Source organism: Diceros bicornis, chromosome 18 (genome assembly GCF_020826845.1).
Source record: "Diceros bicornis minor isolate mBicDic1 chromosome 18, mDicBic1.mat.cur, whole genome shotgun sequence".
Classification (NCBI taxonomy): Eukaryota; Metazoa; Chordata; class Mammalia; order Perissodactyla; family Rhinocerotidae; genus Diceros; species Diceros bicornis.
The window spans coordinates 45,186,641-45,205,926 of NC_080757.1; the positions used below are offsets into that span (position 1 = coordinate 45,186,641).

Here is a 19,286-nt window from a genome sequence, read left to right on the forward strand (position 1 = left end):
AACAAAATTGACAAACCTTTAGCTAGACTCACCAAGAAAAAAAGAGAGAAGGCACAAATAAGTAAAATCAGAAATGAAAGAGGAGAAATTAAAACAGACACCTCAGAAATACAAAAGATTATAAGAGAATACTATGAAAAGCTATATGCCAACCAATTCGACAATCTGGAAGAAATGGATAAATTCTTAGAATCATACAACCTTCCAATACTGGATCAAGAAGAAGTAGAGAATTTGAATAGACCAATCACCAGTAAGGAGATCGGAACAGTAATCAAAAACCTCCCCCAAAATAAAAGTCCAGGACCAGACGGCTTCCCTGGTGAATTCTACCAAACGTTCAAAGAAGACTTAATACCAATCCTTCTCAAACTCTTCCAAAAAATTGAGGAGGGGGGGAAGCTCCCTAACTCATTCTACGAAGCCGACATTACCCTGATACCAAAACCAGACAAGGACAACACACAAAAAAAAGAAAATTACAGGCCAATATCACTGATGAACATCGATGCAAAAATCCTCAACAAAATACTAGCAAATCGCATACAACAATACGTTGAAAAGATTATACACCATGATCAAGTGGGATTTATTCCAGGTATGCAGGGATGGTTTAACATTCGCAAATCAATCAACGTAATACACCACATTAATAAAATGAAGAATAAAAATCACATGATCATCTCAATAGATGCAGAGAAAGCATTTGACAAGATACAGCATCCAGTTATGATAAAAACTCTGAATAAAATGGGGATAGAAGGAAAGTACCTCAACATAATAAAGGCCATATATGAGAAACCCACAGCTAATATCATCCTCAATGGTGAAAAACTGAAAGCTATCCCTCTAAGAACGGGAACCAGACAAGGATGCCCACTGTCACCACTCCTATTTAACATAGTACTGGAAGTCCTAGCCAGAGCAATCAGGCAAGAAAAAGAAATAAAAGGGATCCAAATTGGAAAGGAAGAAGTGAAACTATCACTATTTGCAGATGACATGATTGTATATATAGAAACCCTAAAGAATCCACCAGAAAACTTTTAGAAGTAATAAACGAATATGGTAAAGTTGCAGGATACAAAATCAACATACAAAAATCAGTTGCATTTCTATACACTAATAACGAAATAGCAGAAAGAGAAATTAAGAATACCATCCCATTTACAATTGCAACAAAAAGAATAAAATACCTAGGAATAAACTTAACCAAAGAGGTGAAAGAGCTGTACACCGAAAACTATAGAACATTGCTGAAAGAAACTGAAGAAGACACAAAGAAATGGAAAGATATTCCGTGCTCTCGGATTGGAAGAATTAACATATTTAAGATGTCCATACTTCCTAAAGCAATCTATAGATTCAATGCAATCCCTATCAAAGTTCCAACAACATTTTTCACAGAAATAGAAAAAAGAATCCTAAAACTTATATGGTACAACAAAAGACCCCGAATAGGTAAAGGAATCCTGATAAAAAGGAACAAAGCTGGAGGTGTCACACTCCCTGATTTCAAAATATACTAGAAAGCTATAGTAACCAAAACATCATGGTACTGGCACAAAAACAGACACACAGATCAATGGAATAGAATCGAAAGCCCAGAAATAAACCCACACATCTATGGACAGCTAATCTTTGACAAAGGAACCAAGAACATACAATGGAGAAGAGAAAGTCTCTTCAACAAATGGTGTTGGGAAAACTGGATAGCCACATGCAAAAAAATGAAAGTAGACCCTTACCTTACACCATACACAAAAATTAACTCCAAATGGATTAAAGACTTGAATGTAAGACCTGAAACTGTGAAACTTCTAGAAGAAAACATAGGCAGTACGCTCTTCGACATCAGTCTTAGCCACATATTTTCAAGCACCATGTCTGACCAGGTAAGAGAAACAATAGAAAAAATAAACAAATGGGACTACATCAAACTAAAAAGCTTCTGCACAGCAAAGGAAACCATCAACAAAACGAAAAGACAACCTAACAATTGGGAGAAGATATTTGCAAACCATACACCTGATAAGGGCTCAATCCCAAAATATATGAAGAACTCATGCATCTCAACCACAAAAAAACTACCAACCCAATTAAAAAATGGGCCAAAGACCTGAACAGACATTTCTCCAAAGAACATATACAGATGGCCAACAGACACATGAGAAGATGTTCAAAATCACTAACTATCAGGGAAATGCAAATCAAAACTACAATGAGATATCACCTCACGCCTGTCAGAATGGCTCTAATTAACAAGACAGGAAACAACAAGTGTTGGAGAGGATGTGGAGAGAAGGGAACTCTCATACACTGCTGGTGGGAGTGCAAACTGGTGCAGCCACTATGGAAAACAGTATGGAGGTTCCTCAAAAAATCAAGGATAGAACTACCATATGATCCAGCTATTCCACTGCTGGGTATTTATCCAAAGAACTTGAAAACACCAATGCATAAAGACACATTCACCCCTTGTTCATTGCAGCATTATTCACAATATCCAAGACTTGGAAGCAACCTAAGTGCCCATCGAGGGATGAAAGGATAAAGAAGATGTGGTACATATACACAATGGAATTCTACTCAGCCATAAGAAACGATGAAATCCAGCCATTTGTGACAACACGGATGGACATTGTGGGTATTATGCAAAGTGAACTATGTTAGAGGGAGAAGGTCAAATACCGTATGATTTCCTTCATTAAGTAGTAGATAATAACAACAATAAACAAACACATAGAGACAGAGATTGGATTGGTGGTTACCAGAGGGGAAGGGGGGAGGGAGGAGGGTGAAAGGAATAATTTGGCACATGTGTGTGGTGATGGGTTGTAATTAGTATTTAGGTGGTGAACATGATGTAATCTATGCAGAAATAGAAGTATAATGATGTACACCTGAAATTTATACAATGTTATAAACCAATGTTATTGCAATAAACAAAAAATTTTAAAAAATTCAATAGAATAAAAAGCTAGCATTCTAAAAAAAATAAAAAATAAAAAAATAAACTATAATCCCATACTGAGGGAAAAAAAAAATAAATAAATAATAGATGTAAAGACAGTAAGATGCTAATATAAGAATTTTCAGCTTCCATTCCCACAAAGAAACAACAAGTTTGACCACCACTCACAGATGGGAGTACCTTTTGGGGACCCTAGGAGTCCAGCGGAGAAGTCCCAGCACCCCATTGGAGCAAAAAATCTAAAAATAGATTCATTGAAGAGGATAAGAAGAACAATTTCATTTTACTCACAGCACCCTTCCTCTCAGGCAGCAAAATTCAGTGCCAAGAGAGACCCCCTCAGCTCACCACGTCTCTCATGGAGGAAAGTGAGAGCAGAGTGAGTTCCCTGCTTCCCCAACTGTGCAGATTGCTTCCTAAGAGGCCCACTTCTTTCTCACCCCACACAAACTCTGAGGCAATTGCCACAGCTGAATAGTCTAGGGCAAGATATGAGCAGGGAAGAGGTCAGGGCTCACAGCAACTAGGGTGCAGAACTCAACAAAGGGCTGCAGATAACCACTCTGTGGACTCCACAAAGAGGCCCACCCACAAACCCTGTAGAATTCATCATCTTTGGACTCCCCTCAGGTAGTCCGTTTGTTCCCCCAGCGCTCCATTCTCACCCTATGTGTGCCCCTGTGGATGGCAGATCATGTATGACCACACACAGACTGCTAGATCCACTCTGCTGGATTGGGAGAAAGTGTATAACCTTGAATGCTTCAGGGCACTTCCCTAGGGACAATAAACAAGAGGTTTTCAGCACCTGGCCTGTCTTTGCAAGATCAAGAGAAAGCATACAATCCTAAGACTTCCCCTGCAAGATGGAACAAGAAGAGCAGAGCAGGTGCATCCATAGAAATGGTCTGAGAAATCCACAGAATCTCTAGCCAGGCTGAGTGAAGGTCTTTCTCTTTCAAAGCCAGTCAGTAAAGACTGGAGGAAGGGACTCCTTCTTCAAATACAAAAACCTTAATACATGACTTCAAGGAACATGAAAATTCAAGGAAACTTGACACTACAAAAGGAACATTTCCAATAACCGACCCCAAAGGGATAGAGGTCTATGAATTGCCTGCAAAGAGTTTAAAATAATTGTTTTAAGGATGCTCAGCAAGTTACAAGAAAACACAGATAGACAACTCAATGAAATCAATACATGAGCAAAACAAGAAGTTCAACAAAAAGCTAGAAATCATTAAAAGAACCAAACAGAAATTCTGGAGCTAAAGAGTACAATGACTGAAATGAAAAATGCAACAGCTTCAACAGCAGAATTGATCAAGAAGAAGAAAGAATCTATAAAGTCAAAGACAAATCATTCCTGATTTCAAAATATATTACAAAGATACAGTAATCAAAACAGACATATAGCTTAAAAACAGACATATAGACCATTGAAAAGAATAGAGAGCCCATATGGCATAAAAACAGACACATAGGCCAATAGAACAGAATAGAGAGCCAGAAATAAATCTATGCGTTATGGTCAACTGATCTTCAACAAGGGTGCCAAGAACACACAATGGTAATGGATAGTCTCTTCAATAAGTGGTGCTGGGAAAACTGGATATCTACATGCAGAAGAATTAAATTGGACCCTTATCTTACACCATATAGAAAAATCGACTCAAAATTGATTAAAGACTTAAACATAAGACCTGAAATAATAAAAGTCCTAGAGAAAACGTAGGGAAAAAGCTTCTTGACATTGTTCTGGGCAATGATTTTTTGGGTTAGCCCAAGAGCATAGGCAACAAAAGCAAAAAAGACACGTGGGACTACATCAAACTAACAAGCTTCTGTACAACTAAAGAAACAATCAACAAAATGAAAAGGCAGCCCACTGAATGAGAAAAAATATTTGCAAATCATATATCTGATAAGGGGTTAATATCCAAAATATGAAGGAACACATACAACTAACAGCAAAAAAACTAATAACTCAATTAAAAAGTGAGCAAAGGATCTGAATAGACATTTTTCAAAAAAAGGGTATACAAATGGCCCTCAAGTATATGAAAAGATGTTCAACATGACTAATCATCAGGGAAATGCAAAACAAAAGCACAATGAGATATCACCTCACACCTATTAGGATGTCTATTATCAAAAAGACAAGAGATGACAAGTGTTGGTGAGGGTGTGAAGAAAAAGAAATCCTTATTCACTGTTGGTGGGAATGTAAATTGGTACAACCACTGTGGAAAACAGTATGGAGGTTCCTCAAAAAATTAAAAATAGAACTACCATATGATCCAGCAATACCACTTCTGGGTGTATATGAAGGAAATGAAATCAGTATCTTGAAGAGATATCTGCACTCCCATGTTCATTGCAGCATTATTCACAATAGCTAAAATTTGGAAACAACCTAAGTGTCCATCAATGGATGAATCGGTAAATAAAATGTGATTAGATAGAGAAATAAATAGATAGAATGGAATGTTATTCAACCATTACAAAGAAAGAAATCTTGCCATTTGCAACAACATGGATAAACCTGGAGGACATTATGCTAATAAAATAAGCCAGAGACAGAAAGACAAATACTCCATGATCTCACTGTAATATAGAATCTAAAAAAGTCAAACTCATAAAAGCAGAGAGTAGAATGGTGGGTACCAAGGGCTAAGCGTGGGGGAAATGAGAAGATGTCCATCAAAGGGTACAAAGTTTCAGTTATGCGGGATGAATAAGCTCTGCATATCTAATTACAGCATGGTAACTATAGTTTATTTATTTTGTTTTATTTTTATTTTTTTGTGAGGAAGATTAGCCCTGAGCTAACATTCATTGCCACTCTTCCTCTTTTTGCTGAGGAAGATCGGCCCTGGGCTAACATCCGTGCCCATCTTCCTCTACTTTATATGCAACGCCACCACAGCATGGCTTGAGAAGCGGTGCATTGGTGCGTGCCTGGGATCCGAACCTGTGAACCCTGGGCCACCGAATCAGAGCACACGAACTTAACTGCTACACCACTGGGCGGCCCCGGTAACTATAGTTTAAAATACTCCATTGTGTACTTGAAATTTGTTAAGAGAGTAGATCTTAAGTGTTCTCACCACACACACACAGAAAATGGTAACTATGTCAGGTGATGGATAATTAATTAGGTAATCATTTCATAATGTATACATATATCAAAACATGTTGTACACCTTAAATATATACAATTATACCATAAAACTGAAATATACGTGTATATTTTCACTCAAAAAAATTGCAGAAAGATTACATATGGATCAAAATAAATAAAACCTGGTAATTAATCCATGAAGAATATACTTTATATTCCTTTATAATGTTATTAACCAATAAGAGGTATGTTGGAACAATGAACTGATTTTTAATTGTTTGGAGGGATCTTTCTTAGAGGCAAATATTTTATCTTTATAACATTCTTAAATAAGTCTCTTGAAGTACCTATGATATATACTGTAAATACAGATATATTTTATATCTGAACTATCGAAGTTAATAAACTGTACCAATTTACCAAAAACCAAAATGGATCGTAGACCTAAATGTAAAACATGAAACTATAAAACTCCTAGAAGGTAGCATAGAAGAAACCCTAGATGATCTTGGGTGTGGTGATGATTTTTTAGATACAGTGCCAAAGACACAATCCATGAAAGAAATTATTGATAAGCTGGACTTCGTTAAAACTTAAAACTTCTGCTCTGTGAAAGACAACGTCAAGAGAATGACAAGACAAGCCACAGACTGGGAGATAATATTCGCAAAAGGCACATCTGATAAAGGACTGTTATCTAAAATATTCAAAGAACTCTTAAAATTAACAGTGAGAAAACAAACAACCCAATTAATCTGTAAATTTATGTCCTTCACGAAATTTGGGATGTTTTCCAGTTATTATTTCTTCAAATTTTTTTCTGCCTCAAATCTCTGTCTCTCCTTTTGGAACTCCAATGATACATATGTTAGACTTTTTAATATTGTCCCACAGTTTCCTGAGGCTCTGTTCGTTTTTTTCCTCACTGTTCCTTAGGTTAGATAATTTCTGTTAAACTATCTTCAAATCACTATCTGTTTCCTCTATCATCTTATTTCTGCTATTGAGCTCATTCCGTGAATTTTTTATTTCAAGTATTGTATTTTTCGGTTCTGAACTTTCTATCTGGTTCTCCTCTATAGTTTCTATTTCTCAGCTGATAATTTCTTTCTTTCCAGTCAAGTGTGTTTACCTTTACCTCATGGAGCGTAGGCTCAATAACTGATTTAAAGGCTTTGTCTGATAATTCTAACATTTGAGTCATCTCTGGGTTGGCATGTGTTGATTGCCTTTTCACTTGGAAATTGATCACATTTTCCTAGCTTTTTTTTTTTTTTTTTTTTTTGTGAGGAGATCAGCCCTGAGCTAACATCCGCCAATCCTCCTCTTTTTTTTTTTTTTGCTGAGGAAGACGGCCCTGGGCTAACATCGGTGCCCATCTTCCTCCACTTTTTATATGGGACGCCGCCACAGCATGGCTTACCAAGCAGTGCGTCGGTGCGCGCCCGGGATCCGAACCAGCGAACCCCGGGCCGCCGCAGCGGAGCGCGCGCACTTAACCGCTTGCGCCACCGGGCCAGCCCCACATTTTCCTAGCTTTTTGTTTGTCAAATAATTCTGAGTTATATCCTGGACATTCTGACTGTTATGTTGTGTAGACTCTGGGTCCTGTTATAATTCTTTGAGGAATGTTGACTATTTTTGTTTTAGTAGGTAATCAACTCAGTAAGATTCAGACCATGAATTCTATCTCCCCTTCTCTGGGTGATTCTAATCTCAGTTCACTCTTCAAAGCCTTAGCTATCCTATTTGAATCTGTCCTGCATGTGCCACTTGGGTTAGTCTGAGACTTGGGCCATGGTTTAAATCTTAATTCAGTTCTCAAAGCCTTTGCTATGATGCTTTGGGTCTGTCCCTTGCATGCACGACTCAAGAGTGAGCCCAAGACTTTTGCAAATTCATATACAGAATTAAGGAATCCCTTTCTCCATCTTTTCTCTTCTCTGGAATTCCCCCACATTCTCCAACCTGAAGGGGCCCCTTTTCCAGGTTTTTCTGGCCAGAAAGATGGAATTTCTATCCGAGTTTTATCTTCCTGCTCTGCCATGCAGTTCTGTGACTTCATGGCTCACCCTCAGGCCAAACCCTCAGGCCAAAGCCAGGAGAGAAAAGGGAGAAAAAATCAGAAACAGAATGTTCACCTCCTGGCCAGTCACTTTTGCAAGTTTTGGTTCTCCTCCATATTCTAGTGTTGTTGCTTTGTGTGTTTTGTTCAGAGTTTTTAATCTAATCACCAGGAGAAGTAGGCTGCAGAGAACTGAATCTGCCGTGGCAGAATCAGAACCAACCTCATATTTCATCAATTTTAAAATATATATTCTTTCACATTTTAACATTTGAGTCAGGATGCGTCTTATAATTGCTGTCAATCAGGTAGTAGAGTCAAGACATAGTTGTCATTGCCTGTGCATGTATGAATTTGGTTTTAGCTTCTCATTGTGGCACATCATCATTTTAACTGAGTTGTGTACTGTTGGTTCCATATGTGTTGAGTTTAACTGCTGCTTAAAAACTTCTTCAAAAAGATTACACTCTGATTCAGAATTGAAGGCAAAGTTATGGTGTACGCAGAAAAGCATGAAAACAGCAGCAAGGTATAAATTTGTTATTAGTGAAGAAAATATTCATCATTGGAGGAATGACCACAATTCTGTATTTCCAAATCTTATTGCAAAGCTACGACAAAATGCTTTTTGGACCTAAGAGAAGAAGATACACACATGTAGAGGATCTATACTACATGTTGTTAATGACAACATATGCAAAAGTATTGCCTGACACACCATACAATGCAATTGAAGGCAGAAGAAATTGCCAAATCCTTCAGAATAGGTAAAACAAAATTCAAAGCAATGAGAGGCTGGCATTGAATTGAGCTGGTCATCAAACATCAATTTGTCAAAATTTCTTGCTAACTTTAAATGAAAAACAGTAGTGGAGCATTCTTCTAAGAAAGGCTGCACACTAATGCTATTGATAACACACAGGACAATATTTTGTAGACAAAAGGAGATATCAATCATACTGAGTTGAACAGTGATTTAAAAGAATTAGACTCTAAGTATGAAGTTACAGTAATTCCAAATTTATTTCATACATTTTTATGTATGAATAATAGTGATACTTTAAAAATATGTTTAAAATTGTTTCAATAAATATAAAATAAACATTCTAAATGATAAGAAAATTTAATTTCTGGGTTATTTTTTAAAACTTGTCACCCCAATTGAAGGATATTGTACAAAAAATGGCTTGTACTCTTCAAAAATGTGAACAGCATAAGGGATAAAGACTGAGGCCAGGTTAAAGAAAAAAGAAACATAACGACAATGTTTAATTGCTATAGATGATGTTAATGGAGCAATTGGTAAAATTTGAGTAAATTCTGCAGGTTAGTTAGGTGTACTGTATCAATCTTAATCTTCTAATTTGGATAGTTGTACTATGATTATGTAAGAGAATTTTTTAAAGAAAAGACACACTAAAGTATTTGAGGTTAAGGGCATTGTGTCTGCAACTCTCAAACATTCAGAAAAAAATAATAGCATGCACATATAAAAAGGATGATAAAACAAATATGGTAAAATATTCACACTTGGAAAATCTGGGTGAAGAGTATATGAGAATTCTCTGTACTATTTTTGCTACTTTCTGTAAGTCTGAAATCATATCAAAATAAAAAGCTAAAATAAAAAAACTGTCAGTGTCATATAGATTTTGGTTTGAGAATCACTGAACTCTCCAGTGAAAACCTACCATGATAAGGTAAGCAATGATTTTATTATAATAAAGATGTGATACACAATGAAGATCAAAGTAGCAGGAATCCGTGAATCCTTATGTGTCAGATAACGTAACATGATAGTTGAACTGCTTCAGTTTTCTGTTTTTTCTCTAGCCAATTTTGGTATTTTATATTTTCCTAGAACATCAACGAGTTCATACACAGAGTATGGCAAAATATTCTCATAATTTTTAAAAAATTTCCCATGTATCTATGGGGCCGGCCCCATGGCATAGCGATTAAGTGCACGATTAAGTGCACGCGATGCGCTGCTGGCGGCCCAGGTTCCATGCCGGGCGCACACCAATGGACCGCTTGTTAGGCCATGCTGTGGCGGCGTCCCATATAAAGTGGAGGAAGATAGGCACAGATGTTAGCCCAGGGCCAGTCTTCCTCAGCAAAAAGAGGAGGATTGGCATGGATGTTAGCTCAAGGCTGATCTTCCTCACAAAAAAAATAAATAAAATAAAAATTTCCCATGTATCCATAGTTATTTTCTGATTCTTATTCCTGATTTGCTATGTTTATACTTTATCTTTTTCTCAGTTATCCTTCCTAGCAGTGTATCTATGTTATTGTTTACTCCCTCTGCCCCCCCAAAAAACCTCTTAGACTTATTGCTTCTTTACTGTTTGTTTAATGTATTAATTTCTGCTTTAATTTTTGTCAATTCCTTCCTTTTCCTGTCTTTAGGACTTTTTTTGTTGTTGTTCTTTATTGTTCTTGAAGTTGAATGATTGGCTCTATTTTCATTCTTTGTTGCTTTAGCCTTATTTCATAGGTTCAGATATATAGTTCTCATTATCATTATCACTAAATAGCTTACAAATTCCATTTTTATTTTTTCTCTTAGACCCAAATGTTGCTTAAAAAGGAATTTTAATATTTTCAGATGGTTGCATTTTTTGGTTCCTATTATTTTAACTTTTTCTTTTGACGTAATTTCAAACTTACAGAAAAGTTTTAAGAATAGTAAAAGTACTCCCTCAGACCCTTTACCCAGATTCACCTTTTGTTTACAATTTGCCCATTTGTTTTACCATTTATTCACACACTCTCTGTCTTTCAAACTCTCTCTCCCCAGCACACACACACATACACGTACACATACACACATACTTTTTTTCTGAATCAATTGCAGAAATCTTTACCCTCAAACACCCAGAAATAATAAATTTACAAGATTTACAACTTATGCATGAGAAAAAAAGACACAAATAGCAATCTGGGAAACGCATTTGCAACAGGTATGACAAAGAGATAATTAAGAGCTTTTTTAAGACCTTTTTTTAAAATAAAAAGATAACTCAATATGAAAATGGACACTGGACAAAGGACATCAACATTCTTGTGTAAATGGCCATGAAATACTTGAAATACCTTTTTTTTTTTTTGCAACCTGATCATGTATATTTCAGCATGGTAGAATTCTACTAAAAATGGCCTTGTGGGAAGTATAAATAGTTTTGTACATTTAAAGATTTTCATCATTCTTTCACTTTATTGCTACTTTAATATAAAACAACAAAATGTTCTAGGATAAATTATTATTCTTTTTGAATATAAGAAATGAATTCTATTTTTCTGAATTCCTGTATCAATTTCCCTGTATCATAAACCAAATCCCTCTTTTTTAAACACATGATGGAAAGGTGCATCAAAATAGGGTACTAAAGGGTGTGACGTCTTTCAAAAGTAAGTAAGAATTATAATGCATTGGTGCTCTTGTCTGAAATCTTCAGGCTTTGCATAAAATTTTGAGTCCTGTCTCCCTCTTTATATTTTTGTTCCTTATTTTTGCTTCTTTCTTTATATTCTCACTTTACACAGAAATGCTATATATACTTTTATCTTCATAGGAAATACCATACTTGGAATTTTTCTAATTTTGCTCCTAAATAAATAATTGATATCTGGATCTGCATAGCAAAATTGAAGTGGAGGGTTAGCTTTACTTCATGACTTTTAGGAAAGTTGTTCAGCAACAGACACAGCCAATCTTGGAGTCTGGGCAATAAAATAAATACTTCCAATTGTGCATTCGGACTGTTAAAAGTAATAGATGAGTAGGCTCTAGGTCCAGTTGCCATTAATCCCAATAACCTTCTTAAGAACTTTTTCTATATAGACATGTCGCAAATAAAGGTTTTAAGGGAATAAGTTCTATTTCCATTGTTCCTATTGACTTTCTCTGTACTCTTAGAAAAGTGTAATGGAAATTATAGTCTTCTTATCAGGAATGGCAATAACAATACAAAGATGCAGATTGTATTTTTTGTTGTTGTTTCTTTTATTATAATAGTTATACATACTCATTAAAGACAGTCAAAGACCTAAATGTGTTTTTCATATTTTAGATCATTCAGTTACTCTCATGTTCCTTTTCTGTCTTTGTTAAGGAGGCAAGGTTGACATCAGCAACCTGAAACCTCTTCTGGAAAAAATGGATATCAAGCTCACTGAAAAAGAACTTGTACAGCTGAGAGAAAATCTACCTGTTGATGGTATGGATAGTAGATACCATTGTCTCTCCCCAAAAGGAATTTTTTCCAAGTCTTATAGCTGAAAATTTCTAAAACTATATTTAGTTAGTGGCACGATGAATGTTTAAAGTCTTAGGGAACCCTAAAATTAGGAACAAGGCACAGATGACAACTTTTGTTACTGTCATTCAATGTTATTTTAAAGGTTCTAGCTACTTCAATGAGAAAATGAGATGAAATAATATTGGGAAAGAGGCAATATTACCTTTAGTTTCAGATGATATGATTGTGTATCTAGGAAACCCAAGAAGCACACAAACTAAAAGAAATCTGTTAGAATTATCGAGTCTTAGATAAGCCATTTTGGTTCAGGTGGCTCAATACAAGATAAATATGCAAAAGTCAGTTGCTTTTCCTAAGTTACCAATAACCAAGTAGAAAAAGAAATGGGAAAAATATCCAATTTATAACATCAATGAAGACCATAAAATATCTAGGAATAAATTTTATAAGAAATAGGACCTGTATGAAGAAAACTATAAAATCTTATTAAGGAACATAAAATAAAACATTAATTAATGTTCTTGAATGGGAAACTAATATACAGGATCAGATTGTTAAGTCAGACTTACATGAATCAGAGATCTTACTCAGTATCAAGCTTTACTAATAATGTCAAGGATAAAAGCAATCAAAAAAGCAAATAGAGGTCTGAGATGTCAAGGGCTGCTCCATAGTTCCTTCCTTCCCACGTTGGACATGCCATTCTGGCCCAGAATAGATGAAGTCTTCTGTGTAAAGGCCACAGGATCACCTCACACAGCAGAAGCATTTATATTATGAAACATCTCCAGAGAGTTGTATAGCCTATGTGACATTATCTGGGGTGCCATGCCTCATAGATCATGAGTTCTGTTTGCTATAGGTAATTCTTAACCAGAAGCATACTGCTAAGGGCTTTTCAAACATAACGTCTCTTTCTTACAGCAAATATCATTATTAATCTATTTAACTGGAGGACCAGTTGACAAAGATATTAAACTGGGTCACCTGCCTTCTTTCTTTTCTCTGAAGGCATCCACTCAGTGAAGGGAGTTAATGGATTATAGACCACCTGCTTTAATTCTTTCCTCTCAGGTGGAAGGGTTTAACTAGATTTACTAAAATAAAGATGTCAATTATTCTAAATATATATATACACAAATATATAATATAATATAAATATATATATCATTTAGTATAAATTTTTCAGAATCCCAGTGTAGTTTTACTATAAGAACTTATAAAATTATTTTAAAGAACAAATGGAAGAATAAATGCCCAACTATAGCCAAGAAAATTATGAAAAAAGAAAACTAGAAGGGAGATTTGCATTACTGGATATTAACACTTACTATAGAACTACTATAATCAAAATAAAATTTCACTGACAAGTGATAGATAAATAAGAAGACTAAACAAAATAGAGGTAAAAAATAGATTCCAACATAATGGATAACTTGATATATATTAAAGAATAATTTAGGGCAGGCCCGGTGGCATAGTGGTTAAGTTTGTGTGCTCTGCTTTGGCGGCCAGGGATTTGCAGGTTTGGATCCTGGGCGCGGACCTACACACCACTTAGCAAGCCATGCTGTGGTGGTATCCCATATAAAGTAGAGGAAGATGGGCACGGATGTTAGCCCAGGGCCATTCTTCCTCAGCAAAAAGGAGGAGGATTGACAACAGATGTTAGCTCAGGGCTAACCTTCCTCAAAAAAATAAAAAATAAATAAAGGAAGGAAGGAAGGAAGAAAGAAAGAAAGAATAACTTAAAAATAGTTCTGGCTATCTGTTTAAAAGAAAAAAATTAGAAATCCCCTTAGCTTACAGTATAAACAAAAATATATTCTGTGTAAATTGAAGCTCTAAATGTAGAAAATAAATACAAATATTAGGAAAAGTTGGGGGAATATTTTATAATATTGGGTTGAGGGAGACTCTTAAACAAGACAAGTTACCCAGAAGCAGGAAAGAAATAAATAGATGTGTTTGCCTAAATAAAAAATTGAATATGTGATAGGGAAAAAGGCACAGTTTTAGTTAGGATTTGATCAAGAAAGCAGAGTGATTTAGGATAAGGGGCTCATTATAGGGAATAAACTTTACACCGCTACAGAAGCTGGTAAAATCCATGAAGGTTATGATCTGCATTTTATGTGTAGGAGACATAAACTCTTTTTGTCTAACATACAAAGAGGGACTGTCAAAAGTTGATGTACCAGACTTTGAGTAAACTGAGACACTACAGAGTGACTCAGGGGAGACGCAGCTGATTGAACTATTGCAGTCCCAACTATTGCATTCTGCAAGGAAAACACATCTCCCCACCTTTCCTCATTTTCCGTATTTTGTCTTCCCTTTGAGCACCTCCTCACCCAAATTTCTGAATCAAAGATAGTCATCAGTTGATGTAGGAAAGTTATAGAAACTGGCCAGTTTTCTCTGGCTCCCAGCTTGCCCCACATTGAATCTGGTTCACTGAAAGCACCCTAATCCCTTCCCTGTGGTAAGGGTCTTCCAAAGCCAATATGGCTTCAGAATTTCTCCTCCTTATGGATCATCTTTCACCTCTTTCAAAAAACATTTAGGTTATTGATAAGGCTGGGGAATGTCAGTATTTGAAAATCTACAGACAACATACAAGTCCAGTGCTATTTAAACACTTCAAGTGAGGAGGAAAAGAATACATTTTTCAATATTTTAGAGAAAACTGCCATACTATTCGGTATCAAAACTCAACAGAGAGATCTTAATTGGTTAAGCTATCTATTTATGTTTTGGGTACTCATCAGTTAAGAAAAGGTAGAAAAGTAGATTTAGAAAATATCTTGGAAATCAGGAAGATTAATGAAAAACATTCAATGGAAGACATGGAAAGCAAGTTGAGCAAATCTTTTAGAAAGTAGGATTTTTAAAAAGAAGTCAAGTAATAAAAAGAAAATAAAGTATTAATAAAGGTAGTCTAGTATTAGATTAAGAAAATTTCTACACACTGGAATTTCCGCTGTAGCGAAAAAGGCAGAGAAGATTCTCAAACAAAAAACATGGAAGACTGTTTCTGAAAAAATGAAGGACATGAATATTCAGATGGAGTAGCCTACTTTGTTACCAGTACAAATGAATAAAGACTTAGACAAAGCTATACTATTGTAAAATTTCAGAATACCAAGAAAAATAAAAATAAATAGTAAATCATAAAAAAAAAATAGTGATGGACCAAAGAATTAAAGGGCTAAGTTTATTTTAAAGTTATAAAAGTAATCTATAAAAAAATCTAAAATAAAAATATTCCCCAAAAATATGAAAAAAAGATTAAGGGATGAAGTACTGTTGGAAGTGAAATAAATTTTCATCTTTTGTAACAACTAATAGACATTCTTTAACATTGATTACCCAAGAAATACAGGAGTAAGCATATCATTTAGAGTTATAGAGTAAACAACTAGAATAACTAAAAACAAAATAGCAAAAAGTGGTTACTGTTGAGAAGGGGAACCCAAGAGTAAGAGATTGGGGATGGATGGAAGATAGATAGTCTGTGTATTTTGTATCCATATATATTGATTTTTATCCCTATTTCTTTTTTTCCAGTTTTATTGAGATATAATTGACATATAATATTCTATAAGTTTAAGAATAATGATTTGATATATGTATATATTACAAAATGATTACCACAATAATCATTTAGTAATAAATAATATTTAGTTAACTAATTAAAACTAAATAATATTTAGTTAACATACATCACCACACATAGTTACAAATTTTTTGTTCATATGATGACAACTCTTAAGATCTACTCAGCAAGTTTCAAATATACAATACAGCACTATTAACTATAGTCATCATGCTGTATATTATATCTCCAGAAATTATCTTATAACTGGAAGTTTGTACCTTTTGACCATCTTCACCCATTTCCCCCACCTCCAACCTCAGCCCCTGGCAACCACCAGTCTGTTCTCTCTGCTTCTATGAGTTCTGTTTTTTTAGATTAAACATATAAGTGAGATCATACAGTGTTTACCTTTCTCTGTCTTATTTCACTTAGCATAATGCTCTCAAATTGTTACAAATGGCAGATTTTCTTCTTCTTTTTTTTTTGTGTGTGTGAGGGAGATCAGCCCTGAGCTAACATCCGTGCTAATCCTCCTCTTTTTGCTGAGGAAGACCAGCTCTGAGCTAACATCTATTGCCAATCCTCCTCCTTTTTTTCTTCCCCAAAGCCCTAGTAGATAGTTGTATGTCATAGTTGCATGTCCTGCTAGTTGCAGATTTTCTTCTTTTTTATGGCTGAATAATATTTCATTGTATATATACACAACATCTTCTTTATCCATTCATCCATCAATAGATGCTTAGGTTGTTTCCATGTCTTTGCTATTGTAAATGATGCTACAATGAACGTGGGGGTGCAGATATCTCTTCAAGATAGTGATTTTGTTTCCTTCAGATATATACCCAGAAGTGTAATTGCTGGATCCGATGGTAGCTCTATTTTTAATTTTTTGAGGAACCTCCATATTCTTTTCCATAGTGACTGCACCAATTTACACTTTCACCAACAGTGTACGAGGTTCCCTTTTATCCAAATCCTCACCAACACTTATCTCTTGTCTTTTTGATGATAGCTGCTCTAACAGGTATGAGGTGATACCTCATTGTGGTTTTGATTTGCATTTCCCTGATGATTAGTAATTTTTCATGTACCTGTTGGCCATTTGAATATTTTCTTTGAAAAATGTCTATTCAGATCCTTCACCCATTTTTTAATTGTATTATTTGGTTTCTTTGCTATTGAGGTGTATGAGTTCCATATATATTTTGGATATTAACCTCTTATCAGGTATATGGTTTGAAAATGTTTTCTCCCATTGCATAAGTTGCCTTTTCATTTTGTTGATTTTGTTTTTTTTCTGTACAGAAGCTTTTTTTTTTTTTTTTTTTTGCTGAGGAAGATTAGCCCTGAGCTAACATCTGTGCCAATCTTCCTCTACTTTATATGTGGGTCGCTGCCACAGCGTGGCTGAGGAATTGTGTAGATCTGCACCTGGGATCTGAACTTGCAAACCTGGGCATGCTGGACTTAACCATTATACCACAGGGCCAGCCCCAGAAGCTTTTTAATTAGATGTGATCTCATTTATTTATTTTTTATGTTGTTGCTTGTGCTTTAGGTGTCATATCCAAAATATCATTACCAAGACCAATGTCAAACAGCTTTTTCTCTCTGTTTTCTTTGGCAGTTTTATGGTTTCAAGTCTTAATATTTAAGTCTTTAATCCATTCTGAGTTAATTTTTGTGAGTGGTATAAGATAGGGGTATAGTTGTGTTCTTTTGCATGTGAACATCCAATTTTCCTGGCACCATTTAATGGAGAGACTGTCTTTTCTCCATTGAGTATTCTTGGCTCCCTTGTCAAATATTAGTTGACCATATATGCATGGGTTTATATCTGGGCTCTTGATTCTCTTTGATTGGTCTAAGTGTGTGTTTTTATGCCAGTACCATACTGTTTTGATTGCTATAGCTTTGCAATATAGTTTGAAATCAGAAAGTGTGATGCCTCCAGCTTTGTTCTTCTTTGTCAGGGTTGCTTTGGCTGTTATAAATGGGATTTTTTTTTTATTTCTTTTTCTAATAATCCATTATTAGTGTATAGAAACACTACTGATTTTTATATGTTGATTTTGTATCCTGCATATTTTCTGAATTTGTTGATTAAATCTAACAGTTTTTTTGGTGGAATCATTAGAATTTGTCTATATATAAAATCATGTCATCTGAAAATAAACACAATTTCTCTACTTCCTTTTGATTCTAACGCCTCTTTCTTTTTCTTTCCTAATTGCTCTGGCTGGAACATCCAGTACTATGTTGAATAGGAGTGGTGAGTGTGGGCACCCTTGTCTTATTCCTGATTTTAGAGGAAAAACTTTCAACCTTTCACCGCTGCATGTGATGTTAGCTGTGGGCTTGTTATATGTGGCCTTTATTGTGTGGAGGTATAGTCTTTCTATACTCAATTTATTGACAGTTTTTAATCATGAATTGATGTTGAATTTTGTCAAATGCTTTTTCTGCAATCTATTGAGATGATCATATGATTTTTATCTTTCATTCTTTTAATGTGGTGTATCACATTTATTAATTTGCATATGTTGAACCATCCTTACATCCCAGGGATGAATCCCACTTGATCATGATGTATGGTCCTTTTAATGTGCTGTTGTATTTGGTTTGCTAGGATTTTGTTGAGAATTTTTGCATCTACATTCATCAGGGATATTGGCCTGTAGTTTTCTTTTTTTGTAGTATCCTTATCTGGCTTTGGTATCAAGGTAATGCTAGCCTCGTAAAATGAGTTTGGGAGTATTTCCTCCTCTTAAATTTTTTGGAAGAATTTGAGAAGGATTGATGTTAATTCTTCTTTAAATGTTTGGTAAAATTCACCAGTAAAACCATCTGGTCCCAGGATCTTCTTTTTTTCAGAGGATTTTGGTTACTGACTCAGTATCCTTAGTTGTTATTGGTCTGTAAAGATTTTTTATTTCTTCACAATTCAGTCTTTGTAGGTCGTATGTTTCTTGGAATTCATCTACTTTTTCCAGGTTGTCAAATTTTTTTGCTCTGCTCAGGCACCATTGTAAGCAGGTCTGTAGGGTGGGCTATGCAGCTTCCCAGGTGTTCTGGTTAGGCTTCCTGGTCATATGGGGCTTGGAAGTTATATTCAGCCCTAAGCTTGGCTTTGAATTTGCTTCCTAGCCTGAGTGGGGCTGTAGGACAGGCTCCTCTGCTAATACAGCTTGTTAGGTAGGTACCCAAATCAGGAAGGACTGTCCATCAATCTCCCTGGCTAGACAGTGCCATCAGCT

The 19,286-nt window shown here is 35.4% G+C and overlaps 1 protein-coding gene across 1 annotated transcript in view; it reads left to right on the forward strand.

Moving 5' to 3' along the window:
* The window catches only part of EFCAB13 (EF-hand calcium binding domain 13), a 331,371-nt gene that overhangs the window by 208,250 nt on the left and 103,835 nt on the right, over positions 1-19,286 (forward strand). The window contains 1 exon segment of the mRNA XM_058561286.1: positions 12,282-12,386. Coding sequence (XP_058417269.1) covers positions 12,282-12,386 — 105 coding nt within the window.